Genomic DNA, 18,971 nt, shown 5'->3' with positions numbered 1-18,971 from the left:
CCTGCTGAAGTTCTTCTATTAATAATCTGCCTTCATTGTACCGGAAAAATTTGACGCTCGAATTTTCGCCCCTGAAAACTTCCTCGACTGCACCGTCGGGGCTTCTGACAGTCGAGTTTAGTTTGACGATTGTCCATTATTAGTAGATGTCTGCTCCGTTACGTCGGTTATTATTGGTGGTTGATTTCTCCACTCATTTGCATTATTATTTGGTACCCAACCTGAAGTTTGTGGTTGGTTGTGATATTCATGGGTTGGTTGCTGATATCGGCGTTTTTGCTGATAATTCCCTTCTTGATAGTATCCTTTCCTCTTCTTATTATTCTTCCTCCATTTCCGTTTATATGTTTGTTCACATTGTTGGTCATGATTACACTTGTCGGGATTTTCGTTACCAAATTTCACGTTTTTCTGGAAATAATTCACCTGTGGGTTTGGTGAATTGTGTGCAAAAGGTTTGTTTCCATACTGTTTGTTGTAACTATTGTATTTGTTAGGTTGGTAACTTGGCTGGTTATAGCGCATACGAGATTCTTCGAACAGAATGTCTATTGAATCCAATGTGGCTAGAAAATCTTCCACATGTTGTTCAGGCACATGTAGAAGTTTGTCCTTAACTTCAAGTGGAAGTTTGCCCTTTAATATTCGAATGATATCCTGCGTCGGGATTGGTTCATTCCAGTATTTACTTTTATTTATATACTTCTCGAAATACTTTCTTAAAGATCCATTTTTGAAAGAAAAAGGTTGTGGGTCAAAAACTTCCTTACGTAGTCTTTCTTGTACACCTTTATTCCAGTATTTGTGCAAGAAAGCGCGTTCAAATTGGTCATAATCTTGACACCAATCGGATGCTTCTGACGCCCACATCGATCCATCTCCATGTGTGAAACCTGCAACGTGCATAATTTTTTGTTGCTCAGTCCACATTCGCGGCAATATCCCTTTAAATTGCTTGATAAATACCACGGGATTGATCGACTTCCTTTCGGGAATAAATATCTGGAACTGACGATATTTAAGCATTTTTTCTTCATTCATAGTCACAGGTGTATTCTGGTGGCTACTACACGGTGAATGATAATCTCGATAATTTGTTTCTGGTTGATTACGTAAATATGCACCAGTACATGGACATTGTTGCATGGATTCGGTTCCACTGGTTTCATCAGGAATAATGTCTGCTTTTGATAAACTGCAAGTAGTATGTCCCCCTCTAGTATTAACTAGACCCTGCTGGCATGCTTTTAATGTATTTTCTATCTTTGCTTTCCAAGCAGGAAATTCATCTCCTATATTCTCCTTAATCTCTTTAACTTCTGCTTTAAGTTGTTCTTGTGCAGCTTCGTTGTTAACTTGCACGTTAGAAACCGTTTCTTTCAAGGTTTTGTCAACATAATTTCGCACTGTCTCGGTTTGCTCTTTCGCCCAATCTTCAATGTCCTTAGAAAATGCGATCTTATGTTCATTGAAAAGTTTCTCTATGTGTTTCTCGCCTTCGAGACTGAGAGTGTCTATCCTCCGAGTAAGCTCAATGACAGCTTGCTCGTTATCGTGCTTAATTGTATTCACGTCTTGCGCAATAGTGTTCTGTACATGAATAACTTCTTGCACTTGATGATTTAGTGTATCTTGACGACATAAGATGTCTTTGTATTTGTTTGTTAATTCCTGATACTGTTGTTCTTGTGTAACTATGAGTTGTGCCTGACTGGTAATCAAGTGACTCTGCTTTGTTTCCAAACTCTGGAATTTTTCAGTAATCTTATCATTTATTTCTTTTAGTTTATTAGATTGCTCCTGAGCCATATTAAATTGCGCACTCTCCAATGCCTGGAATCTACGATTCATGTCGTTTGCAAACGTGGATTGTGCCGTTGCAAGATTAGATTGCGATGTTTCCAATGCTTTAATCCCTTGTGTTATGACAGTCAAACTTGACATCAGCTGGGATAACAAATCGGTATTCTCAGCAATTGGCGATTGCACTGGGCTTAATGAGGATTGTACCGACACAATTTTCGGCACAGTCATTTCGTTTTCGCACGCGTCTGTGTCAGAGATGAAATTCATGTTGTTTGTTGGTTGCTGCATATTTCTCTGGACTTCTTTCGATATATGAATGTCGGAACTAGCAACCGTTTGTGTCGATGGCGTGAGCGCATTAATTATTGCTGGTTGCTCAGCCGTAATCGACATATCGCTAACTACGGCGGTATTAAATTCTGTGGCACTAGTTGACGATGCATTCACACTATTTAATTCATTTTGTGGCATTGTGATGCGTGCTTGCTTATTGGCTTTGAACATAGATCTAGTTATCACCATGTAAATGAGCAATTGACAGTTTCTGCTCTAAGTAAGTCCTACAAAAGTGACTATTAAACTTTTACACACGCAAAAACGTTAATGTCCTAATGCTGTTAATGTACACTTTACAATGTGACACAAAAACAGTGCATAGATAACACATAAAATGTTGTCTTACTATATCTACTGAAATACTGGAATTCTAGTAAGGGTAATATAGCAACTCTATTTATACTTAGAAAATTTCTACATGAAGGGTCACTACAATGCATAAATGCTCAAGAAAGCTAGTAATTCAAATGTTCTGGCCTTTTTGAAGTTTCTGCTCGACTGCTGGGACGGCGCACTCGTTCTCTTCACAAGATACTCCCGCACGTTAGCGTTAGCATGAAACATACAAAGGACCATAATGTAGTTACTCTATAAGACTAGACATATATACGCACAATGAAACATACTTACTAAATTACTAACATATTTGTATTGCAGGTTCACTATGAGTGTTGTATCAGGATCGTGTCCTGTCTAACGGTAGACATTTTATAACGACTCCTTTTCTTACTAGGCTAATTACTGTTTAGCTCTACAGGGCCATTATACTGAAATGTTTCCCCACACCACCTAGTATTGTCTTTCTATTTGTGTGAGTAACTGTATGTTCACTGTTGTGGGTAAATACATACAGCGTACACAGGGCGGTGTGTCAAAACTGATGGCGATTACACGCTTCCGCTGTCGTAGAAATCTGCTCCAGATGCCGCAGATACCGTGTTCAGCTTCTTGAAATGAACAATATTTTATTGTTCTATTAACTGATTTCCTTCCATATGCACTTATATTTTACAATGTGAATCAAAAACTCGCAATGGCGTCGATTTTTTACATCACAAGAATGGCTCTCTCCTCTACTCAAATTACTCTTAACCAGAACAAAACAAAACTATATCCTAAGAATAATTATGTGAGCGCTGTCCGCCACAGAGTAATAAACAATATCTTTGTCTCTCTCTCGCACTGTCACAGCAAGTTACGCTGCATGATACATCATAGTAGGCTCTGCATTTATTCCATACACAGGCGCACACTCGGGGAAAATCGCTCGCATTCTGAAGAAACACCGGGTCGGAACTGTGTTTTGTCCTCCAAATAAAACTCGTGCACTGGTGGGGAGCGCCAAAGATGACCTCGGTTTGAGGAAGGCCGGCGTGTACCAGATTCCGTGTCAATGTGGCAAGTCGTATATTGGTCAGACGATGCGTACCGTCGAGGATCGATGCCGTGAACACCAGAGGCACACTCGCCTGATGTATCCGAGCAAGTCGGCGGTCGCTGAACATTGTTTGTCGGAAAATCACGCCATGGAATATGACCGCACGAGGATTCTGGTACAGACGTCGAGATACTGGGACAGCGTTGTTCGAGAGGCCATCGAAATTCGCACCAATGACGACCTCATAAACCGTGACTGTGGCTATAATCTTAGCAAGGCTTGGGAACCAGCGATCGGGTTAATCAAGAGTAAATCGAGCAAACGTATAGTTGTGACGACCACGGCGGACAGAGCCATCACATCGACGTCATCTCAGACGCCGTCGCAATCTGTTCCACCGTGCGACCGTGACGCGGGGCGCGGACGGTGGAGGGAGCGCGCCGCGGGCGGAGGGTATTTAAATCGGCCGCCGCCGCGACCGAACCCAGTTCCCTCTGAGCAGTCATAGCGTACGGATCTCCGTGCCGGCACGTTCACAGGAGCTCAGTCCGTCAGTTCACCTGATGATGGCGACATGTATGATCGCCGAAATATTGTGCCCGTTGGACACTATAGACCGGCAGCACAGCCGTGGATATTTTGACTATCAAATACGCCGGGAGAAACTCAAGAATCACTTCATGCATTAGTTCCAGTACGTCTGGCAGCTTGAACGTCTTGTTATTTCCCCTCGACTTCGCTCTAGATCAGTCCTACCGGGTTCAGATAGCAGTAGTAAGCTGACTACTGTAAAAATGCAGACTATCTACACTGCGCACAACGCCGTGAATATTTTTGTTTTCCATGTTTCTACGATGCTTATCGCTGTGTTTCGTGTGAGACCGCATCTCTCATACAAAGCAATAAGCATATTCAAATAAAGAGTATCCGATTTTTCATTTTACTCAAAAAGATTGAATGTGTAATGTTTTTTTAACTTCAGCAATCTTTAACAATCTTCTATAAAAATGGTTCAAATGGATATAAGCACCATGGGACTCAACATCTGAGGTCATCAGTCCCATAGACTTACAACTACTGAAACCTAACTAACCTAAGGAGATCACACACATCCATGCCCGAGGCAGGATTCGAACCTGAGACCGTAGCAGCAGTGTGGAATCTTCTATAAAATATCAATACTTAATAATTTGTATTTGCAATGAAAACCAAAATTTTGCGTGCAATTTGTATTTGTTGTTGTTGTGGTCTTCAGTCCTGAGACTGATTTGATGCAGCTCTCCATGCTACCCTATCCTGTGCAAGCCTCTTCATCTCCCAGTACCTACTGCAACCTACATCCTTCTGAATCTGCTTAGTGTATTCATCTCTTGGTCTCCCTCTACGATTTTTACCCTCCACGCTGCCCTCCAATACTAAATTGGTGATCCCTTGATGCCTCAGAACATGTCCTACCAACCGATCCATTCTTCTGGTCAAGTTGTGCCACAAACGTCTCTTCTCCCCAATCCTATTCAATACTTCCTCATTAGTTATGTGATCCACCCATTTAATCTTCAGCATTCTTCTGTAGCACCACATTTCGAAAGCTTCTATTCTCTTCTTGTCCAAACTATTTATCGTCCATGTTTCACTTCCATACATGGCTACACTCCATACAAATACTTTCAGAAACGACTTCCTGACACTTAAATCTATACTCGATGTTAACAAATTTCGCTTCTTCAGAAACGCTTTCCTTGCCATTGCCAGTCTACATTTTATATCCTCTCTACTTCGACCATCATCAGCTATTTTACTCCCCAAATAGCAAAACTCCTTTACTACTTTAAGTGTCTCATTTCCTAATCTAATTCCCTCAGCATCACCCGACTTAATTCGACTACATTCCATTATCCTCGTTTTGCTTTTGTTGATGTTCATCTTATATCCTCCTTTCAAGACACTGTCCATTCCATTCAACTGCTCTTCCAAGTCCTTTGCTGTCTCTGGCAGAATTACAATGTCATCGGCGAATCTCAAAGTTTTTATTTCTTCTCCATGGATTTTAATACCTACTCCGAATTTTTCTTTTGTTTCCTTTACTGCTTGCTCAATATACAGATTGAATAACATCGGGGAGAGGCTACAACCCTGTCTTACTCCCTTCCCAACCACTGCTTCCCTTTCATGTCCCTCGACTCTTATAACTGCCATCTGGTTTCTGTACAAATTGTAAATAGCCTTTCGCTCCCTGTATTTTACCCCTGTCACCTTTAGAATTTGAAAGAGAGTATTCCAGTCAACATTGTCAAACGCTTTCTCTACAAATGCTAGAAACGTAGGTTTGCCTTTCCTTAATCTTTCTTCTAAGATAAGTCGTAAGGTCAGTATTGCCTCACGTGTTCCAGTGTTTCTACGGAATCCAAACTGATCTTCCCCGAGGTCGGCTTCTACTAGTTTTTCCATTCGTCTGTAAAGAATTCGTGTTAGTATTTTGCAGCTGTGGCTTATTAAACTGATTGTTCTGCAATTTTCACATCTGTCAACACCTGCTTTCTTTGGGATTGGAATTATTATATTCTTCTTGAAGTCTGAGGGTATTTCGCCTGTTTCATACATCTTACTCACCAGATGGTAGAGTTTTGTCAGGACTGGCTCTCCCAAGTCCGTCAGTAGTTCCAATGGAATGTTGTCTACTCCCGGGGCCTTGTTTCGACTCAGGTCTTTCAGTGCTCTGTCAAACTCTTCACGCAGTATCGTGTCTCCCATTTCATCTTCATCTACATCCTCTTCCATTTCCATAATATTGTCCGCAAGTACATCGCCCTTGTATGGATCCTCTATATACTCGTTCCACCTTTCTGGCTTCCCTTCTTTGCTTAGAACTGGGTTGCCATCTGAGCTCTTGATATTCATACAAGTGGTTCTCTTCTCTCCAAAGGTCTCTTTAATTTTCCTGTAGGCAGTATCTATCTTACCCCTAGTGAGATAAGCCTCTGCATCCTTACATTTGTCCTCCAGCCATCCCTGCTTAGCCATTTTGCACTTCCTGTCGATCTCATTTTTGAGACGTTTGTATTCCTTTTTGCCTGCTTCATTTACTGCATTTTTATATTTTCTCCTTTTATCAATTAAATTCAATATTTCTTCTGTTACCCAAGGATTTCTACTAGCCCTCGTCCTTTTACCTACTTGATCCTCTGCTGCCTTCACTACTTCATCCCTCAAAGCTACCCATTCTTCTTCTACTGTATTTCTTTCCCCCATTCCTGTCAATTGTTCCCTTATGCTCTCCCCGAAACTCTGTACAACCTCTGGTTCTTTCAGTTTATTCAGGTCCCATCTCCTTAAATTCCCACCTTTTTGCAGTTTCTTCAGTTTTAATCTACAGGTCATAACCAATAGATTGTGGTCAGACTCCACATCTGCCCCTGGAAATGTCTTACAATTTAAAACCTGGTTCCTAAATCTCTGTCTTACCATTATATAATCTATCTGATACCTTTTAGTATCTCCAGGGTTCTTCCATGTATACAACCTTCTTTCATGATTCTTAAAACACGTGTTAGCTATGATTATGTTGTGCTCTGTGCAAAATTCTACCAGGCGGCTTCCTCTTTCATTTCTTAGCCCCAATCCATATTCACCTACTATGTTTCCTTCTCTCCCTTTTCCTACACTCGAATTCCAGTCACCCATGACTATTAAATTTTCGTCTCCCTTCACTATCTGAATAATTTCTTTCATTTCATCATACATTTCTTCAATTTCTTCGTCATCTGCAGAGCTAGTTGGCATATAAACTTGTACTACTGTAGTTGGTGTGGGCTTCGTATCTATCTTGGCCACAATAATGCGTTCACTATGCTGTTTGTAGTAGCTTACCCGCATTCCTATTTTCCTATTCATTATTAAACCTACTCCTGCATTACCCCTATTTGATTTGGTGTTTATAACCCTGTAGTCACCTGACCAGAAGTCTTGTTCCTCCTGCCACCGAACTTCACTAATTCCCACTATATCTAACTTTAACTTATCCATTTCCCTTTTTAAATTTTCTAACCTACCTGCCCGATTAAGGGATCTGACATTCCACGCTCCGATCCGTAGAACGCCAGTTTTCTTTCTCCTGATAACGACATCCTCCTGAGTAGTCCCCGCCCGGAGATCCGAATGGGGGACTATTTTACCTCCGAAATATTTTACCCAAGAGGACGCCATCGACGCCATCATCATTTAATCATACAGTAAAGCTGCATGCCATCGGGAAAAATTACGGCTGTAGTTTCCCCTTGCTTTCAGCCGTTCGCAGTACCAGCACAGCAAGGCCGTTTTGGTTATTGTTACAAGGCCAGATCAGTCAATCATCCAGACTGTTGCCCTTGCAACTACTGAAAAGCTGCTGCCCCTCTTCAGGAACCACACGTTTGTCTGGCCTCTCAACAGATACCCCTCCGTTGTGGTTGCACCTACGGTACGGCTATCTGTATCGCTGAGGCACGCAAGCCTCCCCACCATCGGCAAGATCCATGGTTCATGGGGATGGGGGAATTTGTATTTAGAAAATAGAATACTTACACTTTTAAAAAAAATGATGGTTAAGTATGAGGTAATTAACTTATGCTTGATGAATTTCATATTTAAAGCATCTATGTATTCAAACCGAAAAAAATTGTATACCAGAACTAGCTTCGAACTGTAACCCCCAATCACATACGATTTTCAACTTTTGCCGCTACCGACTGCGCCACACACATTGCTTAACTCCCATCGCCTATTTATTACATAGTGTTTCTCGAAAAACGAAAGAGCTGATTTTTCTCTGTAAGTTTGTGAAAAACATTAAGAACAGTTTGTTTCTTTCCATTAACTGTGTTCCGCTCGCATGTTTCCATATGAAGCAGGAAGCAGTCTCACCCATTTGCTCAGTACGTACTCACAGTTAGACAATCCGAGCACAAGTAGCGTTTACAGAGACTGTGACTGTACACGATTTTTGGAATAAAAATGGCGTAACTAAAGTACGGTTAAGAAAAACGTTGATGGCTGTTAATACATTAGAATGTCTTAAAGTTTTATTTACGACATAGTAATAAGATTTCTAATACGTAAGTTGGACCTACTTCCAAAAGCGGACCGACACCAGTGTACATCTACATCCACATGGATACTCGGCAAATCACATTTAAGTGCCTGGCAGAGGGTTCATCGAACCACCTTCACAATTCTCTATTATTCCAATCTCGTATAGCGCGCAGGAAGAATGAACACCTATATCTTTCCGCACGAGCTCTGATTTTCCTTATTTTAACGTGGTGATCGTTGCGCCCTATGTAGGTCGGTGTCAACAAAATATTTTCGCATTCGGAGGAGAAAGTTGGTGATTGGAATTTCGTGAGTAGATTCCGTCGCAACGAAAAACGCCTTTCTTTTAATGATGTCCAGCCCAAATCCTGTATCATTTCAGTGACACTCTCTCCCACATTTCGCGATAATACAAAACGTGCTGCCTTTCGCTGAACTATTTCGATGTAGTCCCTCAGTCCTATCTGGTAAGGATCCCATACCGCGCAGCAGTATTCTAAAAGAGGACGGACAAGCGTAGTGTAGGCAGTCTCGTTAGTAGGTCTGTTACATGTTCTAAGTGTCCTGCCAATAAAACACAGTCTTTGGTTAGCCTTCCCCACTACATTTTCTATGTGTTCCTTCCAATTTAAGTTATTTGTAATTGTAATACCTAGGTATTTAGTTGAATTTACGGCTTTTAGATTAGACTGATTTATCGTGTAACCGAACTTTAACGAGTTCCTTTTCGCACTCATGTGGATGACCTCACACTCTTCGTTATTTAGGGCCAACTGCCACTTTTCGCAGCATCCAGATATCTTTTCTGAATAGTTTTGCAGTTTGTTTTGATCTTCTGATGACTTTATTAGTCGATAAACGACAGCGTCATCTGCAAACAACCGAAGACGGCTGCTCAGATTGTCTCCCAAATCCTTGACATAGAGGAGGAACAGTAAAGGGCCTATAACACTACCTTGGGGAACGATAAAAATCACTTCTGTTTCACTCGATGACTTTCCGTCAATTATTACGAACTGTGAACTCTCTAAGAGGAAATCGCAAATCCAGTCACATAACTGAGACGATATTCCATAAGCACGCAATTTTACTACGAGCCGCTTGTGTGGTACAGTGTCAAAAGCTTTCCGGAAATCCAGAAATACGGAATCGATCTGAAATCACTTGTCAATACCACTCAGCACTTCATGTGAATACAGAGCTAGTTGTTTTTCACAGGAACGATGTTTTCTAAACCCATGTTGACTGTTTGTCAATAGACCGTTTCCTTCGAGGTAATTCGTAATGTTCGAACACAATTTATGTTCTAAAATCCTGCTGCACATCGACGTTAACGATATGGGCCTGTAATTTAGCGGATTACTCTTACTACCTTTCTTGAATATTGGTGTAACCTGTGCAACTTTCCAGTCTTTGGGTACGGATCTTCCGTCGAGCGAACGGTTGTATATGATTGTTAAGTACGAAGCTAATGCATCAGCATACTCCGAAAGGAACCTAATTGGTATACAATCTGGACCAGAAGATTTGCTTTTATTAACTGATTTAAGGGGGGTAGGACGACAAGCGGGCTGACTTGGAGCAGGAGGGACACCACAGGACATTTTATTTTCCACTGTCTATACTTTTACAAGTAAATTCATAAACCTGCCAGCATGACCAGGAAGGATTCACGATTCACACTCGTAGCAGCGGAAGTTCAAAAATATAACAAAATAATTTTTTTACATGTGTAATTTCATCATTTTTTCACTTACTATTGGCTGCATTTGTTGCTATAGGTACACTTTTCTTCATAAGTAAGGGAGACTGTTCGATGAATTTTGCACAGCATACAAACCATACTTACAGGTGTGTGAAACTCTAGAATCTATTTCATTTATAAAAAATTAATAAGCTATTACGTTTTGAACTTTATGTTTAGAAAAAATCAAATTTTGCAGTTAATTATCTCAATTTTTACCACCGTTTTCAATAGATTTGGAAAATTCTAGAGTTTCATACACCTGTAAGTATGGTTTGTATGCTGTGCAAAATTCATCGAAGAATCTCTCTTACGTATGGAGAAACGTGTACCTGTAGCAACAAACGCAGCCAATAGAAGTGAAAAAATGATGAACTTTCACATGTAAAAAAAATGTATTTTGTTATTTTTTTGAACTTCCACTGCTATGATTGTGAATCCTGAATCCTTCCTGGTCATGCTGACAAAGTTTTTGAATTTATTTGTAAAAGTATAGACACTGGAAATTAAAATGTCCTGTGATGCCTCTCCTGCTCCAAGTCGACCCGTTTGACGTCCTACACCCCTTAAAGTAGTAAAGGAGTTTTGGTATTTGTGGAATAAAATAACTGATGATGGTCGAAGTAGATAAGATATAAAATGTAGACTGGCAATGGCCAGAAAAGCGTTTCTGAAGAAGAGAAATTTGTTAACATCGAGTATAGATTTAAGTCTCAGGAAGTCGTTTCTGAAAGTATTTGTATGGAGTGTACCCCTGTATGGAAGTTAAACGTGGACGATGAATAGTTTGGACAAGAAGAGAATAGAAACTTTCGAAATGTGGTGCTGCAGAAGAATGCTGAAGATTAGATGGGTAGATCACATAACTAATGAGGAGGTACTGAACAGAATTGAAGAAAAGAGAAATTTGTGGCACGACTTGACTAGAAGAAGGGATCGGTTGGTAGGGCATATTCAGAGGCATCGTGAGATCACCAATTTCGTATTGGAGGGCAGCATGGAGGGTAAAAATCGTAGAGGGAGACCAAGAGAAGAGTACACTAAACAAATTCAGAAGGCTGGAGGTTGCAGTAGGTACTGGGAGATGAAGAAGCTTGCACAGGATAGAGTAGCATGGAGAGCTGCATCCAACCAGTCTGGACTGAAGACCACAACAATAATAAGTTGGACATAGTTCCAAAAGCGGACCGACACCAGTGTACGAGACTTACGGCTGCTGTCCAATCATCGAGCTTGTGTTTGTTGTTGTTGTTGTTCTGGTCTTCAGTCTTGAGACTGGTTTTACGGAGGTCTCCATGCTACTCTATCCTGTGCAAGCTTCTTCATCTCCCAGTACTTACTGCAACCTACATCGTTCTGAATCTGCTTAATGTATTCATCTCTTGGTCGCCCTCTACGATTTTTACCCTCCACGCTGCCCTCCAATGCTAAATTTGTGATCCCACGATGCCTCAGAACATGTCCCACCAACCGGTTCCCTCTTCTTATGACGAACGAAGTATAGCGACGGCCGCCCCTTCCAGACAGAGGCCAGCGCTGAGAACAGACACGCGTTTGTGTGCGGGGCCGAGTTGGCCGTACCTCGGTCTTCTGCAGGGCGGGGAAGAGGAGGGGCACGTCGGCGGTGGGCGGCGGGTCTCCGCCGGCCTCCAGCAGCAGCACCGTCCAGGCGGGTTCCTCCGAGAGGCGCGCGGCCACCGCGCTCCCGGCCGACCCGGCGCCCACCACCACGAAGTCGTACTCCGGCAGCGGGCGCGCCGCGTCCGGCGGGTAGGCGCCGCGGTCCGCGAGAGCGCACTGCGCGTGCGCCACGGCCGCCAGCAGCTGCGCGAACAGCGCGCCGGCGCCGCCGCCGACCGCCACGCACGTGTCCGTCGCGCATGCGCACATAGCAGACGTCCGTCTCGCGGCCGAGCTCGTCTGTCACCCGAGGAAATACAGACGTCAACTATAACGAGCGTTCGATTGCGCAAGTGTTTCGCGTGCAGAATCCACATTTCTGTCCAACAAACCGTGACAACAATTACTTTCCCATCGGGAGAATAGATTACTGCGGATCCAGCAGTCAGGCGATGTTTTGAGTACGAAACTGCGTGCGTAGCGGAGCGTACAACGATAATGCGGCGCATCAGTATTTGGTAGATTGCTTTATGGATTCTTGCCCAATCAACGCCAGTTGATTTTAAATGTGAACAGTCTGGGTCATGCATGACTGTGACCAATATCAACATCAATTGAAAATATAAATTACTGTAACCGGACATATTTATTGTTCCTCCCGCTATAGGGTTCGCGTGACTCTGCCTCCATTATGAAGCAAGTTTATTTGAATTAATGAAGCATGAACGAATTATACGTCCTACTGTTTCATTATGTTACTAATACACATGATTTATGTGTTACCTCAGCAGTTTATCAATATTCTAATACATATATGTTAATACAGCCATCAACTAGTATACAAACCATTAACTTTTGCACTGCTGCTAAATGCAACCCCACATCAGAACTCTCACTATCTCGATCCACTCGCCTTTATTTAGCTATTCCAAATAAGCTAATTCACAATGAGAAACCGTTTGGAATCACGCTCTCAACAGCCGATAACTCTGTCATGGTTAACATACACTATGTGGTCAATAGTACCTGCACATCTGCCAGCCGGAGTGACCGAGCGGTTCTAGGTGCTACAGTCTGGAACCGCGCGACCGCTACGGTCGCAGATTCGAATCCTGCCTCGCTCATCGATGTGTGTCATGTCCTTAGGTTACTAAGGTTTAAGTAGTTGTAAGTCTAGGGGACTGATGACGTCAGAAGTTAAGTCCCATAGTGCTCAAGGTCATTTGAACCATTTTGAACTCGCACATCTATTAGAAGGCGTTAATTCTGTATATGGTGTATCCTACAGTTCTGTACGGCCAACTTGCGAGTGGCTGCCATTTTGGGCCCACTGCGCCGCTGGTGATACATTGACATCTGCAACATATTTAGCCATATATATTAAAGAAGTCTAATGCACTACCAAAACTGATCAGTGGCTTCAAACGGAAAATGTCGGATATTAAGCAACCAAAAAATCTCAACAAATTTGCTAAATGAATCGAAAATCATTTGCTGTGGCGAGCATTAAACACAGTTTTTCCCCTGGTATTCTTTATTAATGTTGTTGTTGTTGTTGTGGTCTTCAGTCCTGAGACTGGTTTGATGCAGCTCTCCATGCTACTCTATCCTGTGCAAGCTTCTTCATCTCCCAGTACCTACTGCAACCTACATCCTTCTGAATCTGCTTAGTGTATTGATCTCTTGGTCTCCCTCTACGACTTTTACCCTCCATGCTGCCCTCCAATGCTAAATTTGTGATCCCTTGATGCCTCAAAACATGCCCTACCAACCGATCCCTTCTTCTAGTCAAGTTGTGCCACAAACTTCTCTTCTCCCCAATCCTATTCAATACCTCCTCATTAGTTACGTGATCTACCCACCTTATCTTCAGCATTCTTCTGTAGCACCACATTGCGAAAGCTTCTATTCTCTTCTTGTCCAAACTAGTTATCGTCCATGTTTCACTTCCATACATGGCTACACTCCATACAAATACTTTCAGAAATGACTTCCTGACACTTAAATCTATACTCGATGTTAACAAATTTCTCTTCTTCAGAAACGATTTCCTTGCCATTGCCAGTCTACATTTTATATCCTCTCTACTTCGACCATCATCAGTTATTTTACTCCCTAAATAGCAAAACTCCTTTACTACTTTAAGTGTCTCATTTCCTAATCTAATTCCCTCAGAATCACCCGATTTAATTTGACTACATTCCATTATCCTCGTTTTGCTTTTGTTGATGTTCATCTTATATCCTCCTTTCAAGACACTGTCCATTCCGTTCAACTGCTCTTCCAAGTCCTTTGCTGTCTCTGACAGAATTACAATGTCATCGGCGAACCTCAAAGTTTTTATTTCTTCTCCATGAATTTTAATACCTACTCCGAATTTTTCTTTTGTTTCCTTTACTGCTTGCTCAATATAGAGATTGAATAACATCGGGGAGAGGCTACAACCCTGTCTCACTCCTTTCCCAACCACTGCTTCCCTTTCATGCCCCTCGACTCTTATAACTGGCATCTGATTTCTGTACAAATTGTAAATAGCCTTTTGCTCCCTGTATTTTATACCTGCCACCTTCAGAATTTGAAAGAGAGTATTCCAGTCAACATTGTCAAAAGCTTTCTCTAAGTCTACAAATGCTAGAAACGTAGGTTTGCCTTTTCTTAATCTTTCTTCTAAAATAAGTCGTAAGGTTAGTATTGCCTCACGTGTTCCAACATTTCTACGGAATCCAAACTGATCTTCCCCGAGGTCCGCTTCTACCAGTTTTTCCATTCGTCTGTAAAGAATTCGCGTTAGTATTTTGCAGCTGTGAATTATTAAACTGATAGTTCGGTAATTTTCACATCTGTCAACACCTGCTTTCTTTGGGATTGGAATTATTATATTCTTCTTGAAGTCTGAGGGTATTTCGCCTGTCTCATACATCTTGCTCACCAGATGGTAGAGTTTTGTCGTGACTGGCTCTCCCAAGGCCATCAGTAGTTCTAATGGAATGTTGTCTACTCCCGCGGCCTTGTTTCGACTCAGGTCTTTCAGTGCTCTGTCAAACTCTTCACGCAGTATCTTATCTCCCATTTCGTCTTCATCTGCATCCTCTTCCATTTCCATAATATTGTCCTCAAGTACATCGCCCTTGTATAGACCCTCTATATACTCCTTCCACCTTTCTGCCTTCCCTTCTTTGCTTAGAACTGGGTTGCCATCTGAGCTCTTGATATTCATACAAGTGGTTCTCTTCTCTCCAAAGGTCTCTTTAATTTTCCTGTAGGCAGTATCTATCTTACCCCTAGTGAGACAAGCCTCTACATCCTTACATTTGTCCTCCAGCCATCCCTGCTTAGCCATTTTGCACTTCCTGTCGATATCATTTTTGAGACGTTTGTATTCCTTTTTGCCTGCTTCATTTACTGCATTTTTATATTTTCTCCTTTCTGTTACCCAAGGATTTCTACTAGCCCTCGTCTTTTTACCTATTTGATCCTCTGCTGCCTTTACTACTTCATCCCTCAAAACTACCCATTCTTCTTCTACTGTATTTCTTTCCCCCATTCCAGTCAATTGTTCCCTTATGCTCTCCCTGAAACTCTCTACAATCTCTGGTTCTTTCAGTTTATCCAGGTCCCATCTTCTTAGATTCCCACCTTTTTGCAGTTTCTTCAGTTTCAATCTGCAGTTCATAACCAATAGATTGTGGTCAGAATCCACATCTGCCCCTGGAAATGTCTTACAATTTAAAACCTGGTTCCTAAATCTCTGTCTTACCATTATGTAATCTATCTGATACCTTTTAGTATCTCCAGGATTCTTCCAGGTATACAACCTTCTTTCATGATTCTTGAACCAAGTGTTAGCTATGATTAAGTTATGCTCTGTGCAAAATTCTACAAGGCGGCTTCCTCTTTCATTTCTTCCCCCCCCCCCCCCCCCATCCATATTCACCTACTACGTTTCCTTCTCACCCTCTTCCTACTGACGAATTCCAGTCACCCATGACTATTAAATTTTCGTCTCCCTTCACTACCTGAATAATTTCTTTTATCTCGTCATACATTTCGTCTATTTCTTCATCATCTGCAGAGCTAGTTGGCATATAAACTTGTACTACTGTAGTAGGCATGGGCTTTGTGTCTATCTTGGCCACAATAATGCGTTCACTATGCTGTTTGTAGTAGCTAACCCGCACTCTAATTTTTTTATTCATTATTAAACCTACTCCTGCATTACCCCTATTTGATTTTGTATTTATAACCCTGTAATCACCTGACCAAAAGTCTTGTTCCTCCTGCCACCGAACTTCACTAATTCCCACTATATCTAACTTTAACTTATCCATTTCCCTTTTTAAATTTTCTAACCTACCTGCCCGATTAAGGGATCTGACATTCCACGCTCCGATCCGTAGAACGCCAGTTTTCTTTCTCCTGATAACGGCGTCCTCTTGAGTAGTTCCCGCCCGGAGATCCGAATGGGGGACTATTTTACCTCCGGAATATTTTACCCAAGAGGACGCCATCATCATTTAATCATACAGTAAAGCTGCATGTAATAGCGAAAGCAAATTTCGCAGTTCTTGTTGTGGTATCGAATTTGAACACCTGTTTTCGTAATTAGAGTTAGACTGGTCCTATCCAATAGTCAGCAGGACAAAAGGGAATCAATATTAGTTCGCAAGTACAAGGAAAAATCCATCGTCAATTTAAAGCTCTATACCGACTTACTTCTTGTTCGTGCTACTCGGTTCTAAGAAAACTCGTCCAATGTCTCTCTTGTTATACGAAATAAAGTATTGGATTCAAATACAGGGTGGGTCAAAAAAATGTATATACACTTTGAAGCGTCATAGAAAATTTATTTCCTGTTCTGCAATGTTAAATTTCTGGAAATGGAAAGCTTAAGGTCCAATTGGAAAAATAAATGTACTATGCAAATGTGATTAATGTTCAAACTGGGGGCCTTCAGCATCAATACATTTCTGAATATGAGTCACCACTGATTCCGTACATCGTACCAAAGTGTCCAACGAAATTTCTGCACACACCACCTGAATCTCATTCCAAAGTGTGTCCAGGTTACGTGGTTCACGTTTGTACACCTCATCTTTTACTGTGCCCCATAAGAAGAAATCCAGCGGCGTGAGGTCTGGAGAGCGTGCACGAAACTCGATTGGTCCCCTGCGTCCTATCCACTAGCCTGGTACATTGTGATCGAGGTATGCTCGTACGTCCTTATGACAGTGCGGCGAGGCGCCGTCTTGTTGGAAATAAAACTCATCATTACCGTATAATGCACGAATGGCAGGGAATATGGAGTCAGCAAGCACTGTTAGGTACGTTTCACCAGTAACAGTACCTTCAAAGCGGAAAGGCGCAATGAGTTCCCTTGCAGACAAACCACACCACACATTTACACCAGGCAAATTCGCAGCCTTTTCAAATGTAATGTGTGGATTATCTTCAGCCCAGTACACACAACTGTGCCTATTGACAGTTCCATTGAGTTTGAATTGGGCTTCATCCGACTAAATTATGCTAGCCATAAATCCCGGTTCACATCTCACCATCTCCTGAACCCATTCACAAAATCTAACCTTCGATCTGGGTCGTCGTCACTTAGCTGTTGCACCAGCCTTGGAATGTACACACGAAACTTGCCTTTCTTCAGAATGCGTACCACACTACTAGCACTTACAGTGCCGCTTGCCTTGAAGATTATTGAGGCGAACGCTGAAACAGTTCCAAGACCGCAGTTGTGGAATCATCACTTGTAGCTGTATGAGGTTGCCCCGATCGACCTTTATGCACATCACACACTGTTCCACGAATTTCTAATTTGTCTCCTAGACGCGTAATTGTTAACTTTGAAGGTGGTTTTGTACCATACTCACTTCTCCACTGTCTTCGAACCGCAGCTACATTTTCAAACTTCCAGTACCACTTAATTATCTACTTCCGCACTTCAAAGCTCAAACGCACGTCCGCCATGTTGTAGTTACTTTCTTGCCACTGGTGCCACCTCTTGAAGAAACATAACATTACTTTCTCACAGATATTTAACCTTGTAGAACGCGAAATAAATTGTCTATGACAGTTCAAAGTGTGTACACATTTTTTGACGCACCCTATATATACGCGGAGCGCCTTAGTAAATACAAGATAAACGTGCCTATATGATTAGGCATGCTTTATACTTTTGTCAGATCTATGCCATGAAATTTCGTTTGGAAATTGTTCTGTGACGTTAGGAGAATGATTACGAAAGTACAAGACAATACAATATTTTTAACATGTGTTAGAATAAAACCTGACCTACGATCAGAAGTAGGCTGTAGGAGACAGTAACAACTGTATTCGTATTAATACAATGTAGATTAGCAGCAAGCTCGCAACAGTAATAATAGTTTCCTAGTAATGTTTATGATTACTGAAAGAAAGGTCGTTGGTTCGGTACATGTCTAGTGGAATTTTCTTTTTCCTTTTTATACGTTATATTGTGTGGAAAAAAGTACAATTTACTATTGTGAGCATCGTAAATATAAGTTGAAACCATACTGTACACTCAATCAGATCAAATTTTTTACCAGTCATGATAACTTTGTATGGTGCTACTCACTATTTTTCGTTTTATATGCTAAAAGTGGCAGTTTTATCTCTAAGATTTCAGCTTTGTAATTATATTACCATTAAACTATCCTATTATCTCTTCTGACTTTTTTGCTGTTCGAATGGATTGAAAACTAAGTAACAGACGTATAAAAAGGAGACAAAAGCGAAAGGTCAGAAATGAATAATATTAACTGAATGGTTAAGTCGAGTTCCTGCAACCTTCCCCACTGCGACCAATATTCTCCTTCTTGTTGCATCTCTTCCTTCGGAAGGAACTCTATACAGTTTTCCTCCCCTTTCTCCTCGAAATGAAGAGTCAAAAGCACAGTACTGAGGCATTATTCTACGTAAAACTTATGAAATACACAACACTTCCTATGCTTCACACGTAACGCTTGGGCCCACAATAGCAGCTAAGTCACG

At 41.6% G+C, this 18,971-nt stretch overlaps 1 protein-coding gene across 1 annotated transcript in view; it reads right to left on the bottom strand.

The window, feature by feature from the left end:
- Positions 1-18,971, bottom strand: part of LOC124796145 (glucose dehydrogenase [FAD, quinone]-like) — a 92,233-nt gene that overhangs the window by 27,728 nt on the left and 45,534 nt on the right. Inside the window, exon 3 of the mRNA XM_047260237.1 lies at positions 11,913-12,155. Within this exon, the coding sequence (XP_047116193.1) occupies positions 11,913-12,155 (243 nt within the window). The remainder of the gene's footprint in view (positions 1-11,912; positions 12,156-18,971) is intronic.

This window comes from Schistocerca piceifrons, chromosome 4, assembly GCF_021461385.2.
Source record: "Schistocerca piceifrons isolate TAMUIC-IGC-003096 chromosome 4, iqSchPice1.1, whole genome shotgun sequence".
Classification (NCBI taxonomy): Eukaryota; Metazoa; Arthropoda; class Insecta; order Orthoptera; family Acrididae; genus Schistocerca; species Schistocerca piceifrons.
Note: the sequence above shows the minus strand (reverse complement) of the source record. Positions and strands in the feature narration are given on the sequence as shown.